This window comes from Cibotium barometz, chromosome 19 (genome assembly GCF_041138505.1).
Source record: "Cibotium barometz isolate CiBa-2024 chromosome 19, ASM4113850v1, whole genome shotgun sequence".
Lineage (NCBI taxonomy): Eukaryota > Viridiplantae > Streptophyta > Polypodiopsida > Cyatheales > Cibotiaceae > Cibotium > Cibotium barometz.
This window is the reverse complement of record NC_141064.1, coordinates 55,432,764-55,441,190: the sequence shown is the minus strand read 5'-3', so window position 1 is coordinate 55,441,190 and position 8,427 is coordinate 55,432,764. Positions and strand designations below refer to the sequence as shown.

At 42.1% G+C, this 8,427-nt stretch overlaps 1 protein-coding gene across 10 annotated transcripts; it reads left to right on the top strand.

Moving 5' to 3' along the window:
- The first annotated feature begins 1,265 nt into the window (after positions 1-1,265).
- On the top strand, positions 1,266-6,092 carry LOC147628755 (bZIP transcription factor 29-like). 10 transcript variants are annotated; one of them, XM_086814000.1, is made up of 6 exons: positions 1,266-1,317; positions 1,661-1,745; positions 2,200-4,075; positions 4,165-4,297; positions 4,415-4,499; positions 4,829-6,092. In XM_086814000.1, exons 3-6 carry the CDS (start codon positions 2,553-2,555, stop codon positions 5,176-5,178), a joined length of 2,091 nt encoding a protein of 696 aa, XP_086670126.1. In that variant the 5' UTR covers positions 1,266-1,317; positions 1,661-1,745; positions 2,200-2,552; the 3' UTR covers positions 5,179-6,092. The 10 variants fall into 10 exon arrangements, with proteins under 10 accessions (XP_086670126.1, XP_086670118.1, XP_086670125.1 ...); XM_086813995.1 differs by lacking the exon at positions 1,266-1,317 and adding an exon at positions 1,369-1,500 and having other exon boundaries at positions 2,011-4,075; XM_086813992.1 differs by lacking the exon at positions 1,266-1,317 and having other exon boundaries at positions 1,322-1,745; positions 2,011-4,075.
- Positions 6,093-8,427: the final 2,335 nt, after the last annotated feature.

The window sequence follows — 8,427 nt, the reverse complement described above, 5'->3', positions numbered from 1 at the left end:
CTCTGAATTGGCTATCATTACGACGTATGCTTCATACTTTAGTGAGCATGCTATTCTTGCTCCGATAAATAGTCAAGTGGATATTCTGAATAAGACAGCTTTAGATGCAATGCTTGGTACGTCTAAGCAATATTTCAGTGCAGATTCAATTCTTCAAAATGATAAAAAATTATTCCTATATTCCATGGAATTTTTAAATGTAATCGACCTTCGGGGTGGATATCCACCTCACTGCTTGGTTTTAAAGTTAGAAGCCTGTTATTTTGCTTTGTAACTTGGATCCAAGACGTGGACTCTATAATGGTATATGGTGATATGTAAGGCCTTTCACTCTAAAGTCTTGGAGACCGAAATCATCACTGGTACTAAAGTTGGGAAAAGAGTATTTCTTCCACGGATTACCTTTATATGCACCGAGACACAACTACCATTCACTATGAGACGGAGATAGTTTTCGTGTGGTTGGCATTTGGCATGTCAATAAACAAATCACAAGGCCAAACCCTAAATGTCTTGGGGTTGTATTTGGTGACTCTAGTGTTTACTCATGGGCAATTGTATGTTACGTTGTCACGAGCACGGTCTCCTCATGCTGTGAAGGTGTTACTTGAGAATAATGCTAATGTAGAGTCTTCATTTGATGATTTCAAAGTTATACACATATGACAAACAACATTGTTTATAAGGTGATCTTGAAGACTTTAGAGTGACAAGTCAAGTTTCTTATTTAAGTTCTGCATTTTGATTAATTTTGTTATGATTTCTTTTTTATACATATTTGTTCATGGTAAAAGTACTTATTTTTGTTGTTTATGTTTTAACAGACATGTTTGAGGTTATCTTTACATTGGACATGCCTTTGTCAAGGATAGTAGGTTAGTTATTTTCTAGATTTGCATCACTTTTATTGATTACAAAGTATGGAACACGACATTCTATATTGATGTTTATTTGAATAGAGCCACCTCTATGGTCAGCTCCGCGGGTCACCTAGGAGGGATTATGATTGTAGGAGGGATTATGATTGATGCCTATAGGGATGGGTAAAGATAAGTGTAATTATTAGGCTAGGGAGACATTGTATAAATATTTGTTGAACCTATGTATAAATAATTGTATAACCTATTTGTTATGCTTTGATTTTAGGATATTGCATGACATTCATACCTTTATGGAGAGTAAGGCCTTGAGATGTACAGAATTAGTGTTTCGGATGAAAAGTGGGACGTTTATTTATTTAGGAGAGAGATGGAGAGATGCTTTGCAGGTGTATTCTGTACCATCCACTCAATTTTCAATGAACGATTCCCGATTCCGGTGTGTGGATTTTAAAAATGATTTTACATACAGGCTTTTTTTTTTTGTTGGAGCTTTTTTCCTTCTGCGTGTACTCTCCGCCATATCTCACCCTTTTATCACATTTTCTTGAATTTTTTCTACTATTTTGGTTACATCGTGCCGTGCTCGTGTTGTCTGCAAATATACATACACACGCACAGAGTCTGCAACATTTTCCCCTTTCTCCTTTTTGACCCTTCTTCACTAAGCTTTCGTAGAGACAGAGCTTTGAGTAGTTTTTTCTCTGGCTGTAATAGCTAGCAGAGCTCTCTGGTAAAGTCTTCTCTCCATTGAGGGAGCTGCACTCTTGATCTCTGTGCAGGTTTTTGGAATAGACCTTGGAAAAGGGGAGACAGGGCATTGCGGTGAAGGTTCATTTTCTGTCAGAAGCCTCGAATTCTCTTTAGGTAAGCGCTGCTGCTCTTAGGGTTTCCTGACTTGTGTATGTTTCAATCGTGAATGTTAGGGCAAGTGCCTACATTCTAGGCCTACAACGTTTACACAGAGGGTTTGCTACTTTGAAGTGTGTTGCGCACGCAATATTTGCGTGTATCGCTGCGTTCGCATATGGCAAGGGAGACAGGCCATCTCTTGATGTGCTGTGGTTATACAAGATGGTGAGCTTGTAGTTTCAAACAGGGGTCTGAGTGTATTTAAAATTCTTCTCTCCAGGGTCAAGGCTTTGTGGATGTCGAATTGCAAGCATTTGTCACGGAAATTGCACCTGTATGGATGACTGATATATATGTGCGCATGTGTCTCAAGTTTTGGTTTCAGTTGTGTGTGTGTTAGGTTTCAACTGTGTACATGCAGATGAGCTTGGATATATTGATGGGCCTAAACTATGTATGCATATTGAAGTCCAGCTTGAGAACGCAGATAGTTCGGATTCTGTTGATGGGTTCCAGGGTTTAGATTCTAATGAGGCAAATCTGGCTTCATTAAAGTGATTGCAAGGGCTAAGCATTCAACAAAAAAGAGATTCGAGGTCATAACAGGGCAGAAGACTGTGGCTGCCGTGAGTTTTACTTTGAACTGCGCTTGTCTAGCACCTTGCGAGTGTGTAGACATGGCACGACATGCAGGAGGATGAGATATTGGGTGTGAGGCAAAACTGAACTAAAAGCAAAACTTTTCTATTCAAAGAAGACAAAAGTAGCAAGCTTTTCCAAAATGCAAAAAGTAACGGAATTGTTAGCCACCCTGCGCGTGGCATGAGCGGCAATTTGCAAACCATGGAGAGGATGGTGGACAGTTATGGTGATCTTATGCAACGTCTGGAATCATCGCATGGTGCATCATCTCAGTCAAGTTCGAAGCTAAGCTCAAGCTCGACCATGACGTCCTTGGCTGAGGATGCTGCCCTTCTAAGCCAGCTTCAGCATACCATGTTCAGATCCCATCCTCAGCATTTGGCGGCCCAACTTCAAGCGCTTTCTCAGCATCAGAAACAGCATCTCCCGCCCCTCTACTCACTCCTCCAACATTCTCCCTTTTTCCATGTCCCCCTCCAGAATCGACCCCGCTCCCTTTTGCAGCCGAACGCCCAGCCGACAACTGTTTCCCACTCGCGTTCCGTCTCTCAACCATCCTCGTTTTTCCAGGATCTCTCAGAGGGAGGTCCACCTTATCCTCACAACAACACAACTGTTCCTTTTTTTGAAGGTTTCCCTGCTATGAAACCTCCCTTGCCGACGACAAAAGATGAGGCTGCAGGTGCTGCAACATCACCCATTGCAAATACCTCTGGGTGTGTCGCATCTCCTGTTGATGTGTCTATGAGTGAGCAAGATTCCCCTGCACCGGGTATTCCAGCCCCCTCCATTCCATCCCTCCCACCCTTCTCACCCTCCGGGAGCAACTATCCATCCACCTCCAGAATAATGGCAATCAACTCGCCCCCTCAAAAGGGTCAGAGGCGTTCGCACAGTGAGATACCTTTCAGATTCTCAACAGGTGGGGACGCATTGTTTGGGCACACTGTTGGGAAAGCTCTGCCAAAGGGCGGGGAGGTTGGTGCGGAGGAGATGTCTTGGCAGAGCTTTCAAGCAACAAATCTTAATGTAAAACAGGAGTTGGAATGGGGAAATGACAGGGATGATCAAGGGGTAATGGAGGTTGTCAGTGAGCGAGGAGGAGAGGGCGAAGGGGGGGATGACCTCTTCTCCATGTACATTGATGTTGATAAAATTGATAGCTTTCACAATGCGGGGGCTGTAGAGGCACCAGATAGCTCAGAGAACAATGCAAAGAGACTGGACAAGGGAGGGCGATCAAGAGCTTCGTCCTCTGCGAGTCTAGACAATGAGAAGACACCATTGTTGTCATCAGAGAAAGGGGAAAGTTTTCAAGAGTGTACGGACAGCGACAAAGAGGATAGCGAGAAGGAAGAGGACAGCTTTATGGGTGACAGCAATGAGAGAGATTTGGAGACTTTTGGTAATGGGAAAGCGAAGGAAGTGAAAGTAGATGGGGAGATGCGTGGGCCTTTTCATGGGTGCAGTGCATCCATGGATGATTTTGCGCATTCTTTGAAGGGAAGCAATGATGTGCAGCAGAGCATGCCGCCTGCTCGAAACAAGCAGGTTCGCCATCAGCATAGCCTTTCTATGGATGGCAGCTTGAATTTCAAGCTTAATCTTCCTAATGGAGATTTTGATGGGGCTGAAATGAAGAAGATCATGGCAAATGACAAATTGGCTGAAATTGCACTCCTCGATCCCAAAAGGGCTAGAAGGTAGGGCCGATCAAGTCCTGCTTTCCTGTGAGTTTTTTAAAATACGAAGTAATTTGAAGTTTATTTTACCTGAATAATTGTGCTACTAGAATCTTGGCAAACCGCCAGTCGGCGGCTCGTTCCAAGGAGAGGAAAATGCGCTATATTTCAGAGTTAGAGAAGAAAGTTCAAACACTTCAAATGGAAGCCACCACTTTGTCTGCTCAGTTGACTCTTATGCAGGTGTGTAAATTGTTTCTGCCTCTTTGTGTGTGCGCGTGTGCATGCATGCTTTAGTGCAAGTGTGAGTGTAAGTGGGAGAATGTGGCTCATATTTATGATGACTTGCATTTGTTACAGAGAGACTCCACTGGCCTTTTCAATGAGAATAATGAGCTCAAGCTAAGGCTACAGGCTATGGAGCAGCAAACTCAACTTCGGGAAGGTGAGTGAGAATGGTTTTGTTAATTGATCGTTGCTTGAAGCTTGCACATGGTGACGATTATAACGAGTGAGCTGTGGATGGTGATCTATGCCACATGTAAATCTGCTTATCTGAATGCTTCGGAGGCTTGTTTTGAATAAGAGACAAAGAAATGTTGTGTATGCTAGCTATTGTTTTGTCGCAAATTTCTTTCCTAGAATGCAAACTAGGAGAAGGAGGCGTATATAATATGTTTGCTCATGGTCTTCATGCCTTTTTTAGTCATTGTTTTTAATGGGATTCAGCTATAATAAGTCTTATTGGGTTTGGTTTTGGTTTTGGACATTCAGCTTTGAGTGAAGCGTTGAGAGAGGAGGTCCAGAGGCTTAAGCTAGCAACGGGACAGGGGATGGGTCAACAGTTTTTCCAGATGCCACATCAAGGCCCACATCTTACATTGCAACAAATCCACCAGCAACAGATGCACCAACAAGCTCCACCATCGCCACAAGCATCATTGCTGCTGCCACATCAGCAGCAACCAGCCCCTACGACGACACCTTGTAATGCCCATCAATCCTCGAGCCAGCTGCAAAAGCATTCTGAGGTCCTTGAAAGCCCTGGTGACTCGGTGCCTAGTGCATCGAATTCTTTATCCAAGTCCGATGAGCCAAGCATGTTAAGCCAGGGGATTGCTTAGCAAGCATCATTGCTGCTGCCGCATCAGCAGCAACCAGCCCCTACGACGACACCTTGTAATGCCCATCAATCCTCGAGCCAGCTGCAAAAGCATTCTGAGGTCCTTCAAAGCCCTGGTGACTCGGTGCCTAGTGCATTGAATTCTTTATCCAAGTCCGATGAGCCAAGCATGTTAAACCAGGGCCCAGGGGAATGCTTAGCAAGTACTATTCAGCGGAGATGCTTGCTCTTGTAAGGTAAGGCGTGGTGCCCTGTCTCATCAAAAGGAGATCCTTGCTTGGCTTAGCGTATTTCCTTTTCATGCGGAGTGCTTTCAAAAGCTTTGGGTGCCACTTGTTTGTTAGCAGGCAGGCCCTTTCTGTTTATCAAGTGAGCAACCAGCTGATATGTTAGAATCTTGAGCGTCTCATCAGCATCTATCTTTTGTGATGAGCACCCGATTGATTTGATATCATGTTAAGGGTCACCTAGGCAACTAGCTTTTTATAGCTTTACTAATCGCTTGCTACCGATTGATAATGTCACTGCATTAATTTCGGTACCACTTTGATTGGTCCCAATTTAATGCAGCAAAGTTACCATGAACCTTGGGCTTTCAAAGAATTTAAGGTTATTCTAGCAGTCAATGGAGCTCCTTTAATGTAACTTTCTGCAAATTTTCATCAGTTTGAGCTTCCATGCTAGAGGACGAAAGTCAAAATACTTCTACGGTTTTATTTTAGACAGTGCAGTGACATCTCAAGGGCATCCTTTTGGGGAGAGAGAGAGAGAGAGAGAGAGAGAGGGCAGCCGTTGTGTTGAAAGACGTAGGCACCTCATGTTATATCTGAACGGAGGGAGCTCAAAGAATGATGGGCCCAAATCTCTTGATTTCACATAGCTTATTGCATTTATGGAGCGTGATATTCTTATAAAGATTTGTCGTTATTGTGAGGTCATAGAAAGCTCCACGAAATCTAAAAACACATGTACACTTGGATCATGTATTTGCTTGTATTTAGATGCAGGAATTTGAAAAGGTGGTGATGGGGGAAAGTATAGTGTCTGTTTATATACAAAGAATAAGATAATGTCTTTAATTATTCTTTTTATGCGGATCGATGCACATGGAGCTAGAAGGCAAGCCACACCAAATGTTGTTGCCATTCTTACGTCAGGAAAAGAAAGTTGAGATTTTCCCGATACTCGGCTGTGGACAGAAGGAAGGGTGAGTTGCTAAGATTAATATATGTGATGATGGATTGCGGAGCTCAGGAAAATGTATGGTGTTCCTTGCTCAAGTTACTGTGGTCTCGATTGGGTTTCGAGGCGTCAATGCATGATGAGAAGTATTGCGTGCTTGCAACAAATGTCAAACGTATGCACAATGTGTAACATGCCATTTGGCTGGTAAGAGCTAGTAGATTCCCTTGCCTTAAGGTGGTCCATCAAGGCCTTGGTGCTACATGCTCTGCATTCTCTTACTTAGTGATAGTGGCGCTATAACCCATCAAAGATAGGGTGCTTATAAACATGTACTAGAAGTAAAGACGACAAACATAGTTCACAGAACAAGCCTCAAAGAATGAATCTGATATCATGCATGCGTAGGCTTTTGCTTTAGCTGGTGGCGTTACTACCCAGCAAAGATTGGGAGCTTCTAAACCATATACAATAAAGATAAAGAAAACAAACAAAATTAACAGAGGTAGCCTTAAAGTACTAGCTTGACTTCAGCTTTTGCTTTAGCCCAATCCTCTTGAGTGCACCATGTGGCTCCACCCCTTGTGGCAGGTACATCTCTAATATGGAATTATCAGCTCTAGATCAGGTGCTTCTTCACTCTTTGACCTTGGACTTTCAACCTTCAAGGTGTGGTTCATCCAATTATTCATCCAATCATTGTTGAATTAATGACCGTCTAGAAATAGAAGATGTTTGTGCCATGTGGTGGTGTTCACAAATCATTAACTTTCCTTGCCATGTCTTGCCTGCTGTAGTATTTAAAGATGTTTATGTTAAAACGTCGAGCTTAGTTTAAGCATGGTTGAATTGTTTGAAACATCGACATTACATGGGCTAGTAACAACAACAGCCGTCCTTATCTATATCATAAATTCTCTTATGGAAAAAGTAACTTGAAAAAGTAACAATATGCATCACATGCAACAGCCATGGATGCGAACAGCCATGGATGCGAACAATTCAGAAATAAGCTGAGGAAACACATGGATATTGTGCTTATTCTATCAACTACTTATTTGTTGTACTAATTCTTTCTATTTGCTACTTCCCGTAATGCTAGGCTTCATTATGGATGAGTTTGCCCTGCATCTCCGGAGGTTTGATAGAAACTTAGTACGAAGGGTTTTGTGTGAATATATGCTCTTATGTGTGTGTGTGAGAGCATATCTTGATATGGAGGTCTACACCCACTATTGGGCATTGATGACGTTAGTGGGGATGTCGTAGTATCTAGTCTATACTATGCATAATGGAGTTGATAGTTATATAGTCTTGTGGGTTGACTTCCATGAGTATATAACATGCACGTTCCTAAAAGGTGAATTTGGGCATGTTCTTGGATTTATCTAGGTATATAATTTAGTCGTTATTAGCGGACATGTAGATTTCACATTGTGAAGTTTTTGTCCGAGTTGCAGCCAGTTGATATTGTGCTTATTCTTTCTATCTTTAGTGGTGCATTTGTCCTATCAACTACTTATTTGCTGTATTAATTCTTTCTATTTGCTACTTCGCTTAGTGCTAGGCTTCATTATGGATGAGTCTGCCCTCCATCTCCGGAGGTTTGACAGAAACTTAGTACGAAGGGCTTTGTGTGAATATATGCTCTTATGTGTGTGTGTGTGTGTGGAGTGCGTGTGTGAGAGCATATCTTGATACAGAGTCCTACACCCACTATTGTGCACCCACATGAGCTTCCATTAGTTTGTAATGGAACCTATAGCAATGATAGTTCTTGTTAAAACTTTACAAACTTTAAAGTTGTCATTGATACTATGATAACATACAAGAAAAATGAAAAAAATGATGTGGCGCTTTATTGTCGAGGAGTGGAGGATGGAGTGTTTCTAATGTGCTTATTATGCGCTTAGATGCCTTGCAAAATAACAAACCATAAATTATTCAATCTAATACAAATCATCATTAAAATTAAAAACTTACAATTTTGCTTCTCCATGCACACCAAGCATGGAATTCAAGAAACATGTATTTCTTTTCTTGATATCAATTATAAATACACTCTAAT

Bases quoted from the DNA above. Each gene is read 5' to 3' on its own strand.
- LOC147628755 (XM_086814000.1), top strand. From the start codon at position 2,553: ATGAGCGGCAATTTGCAAACCATGGAGAGGATGGTGGACAGTTATGGT. The intron at 4,298-4,414 runs GTGTGTAAATTG...CATTTGTTACAG, and splicing joins CTCAGTTGACTCTTATGCAG to AGAGACTCCACTGGCCTTTT. The intron at 4,500-4,828 runs GTGAGTGAGAAT...TTGGACATTCAG, and splicing joins GCAAACTCAACTTCGGGAAG to CTTTGAGTGAAGCGTTGAGA.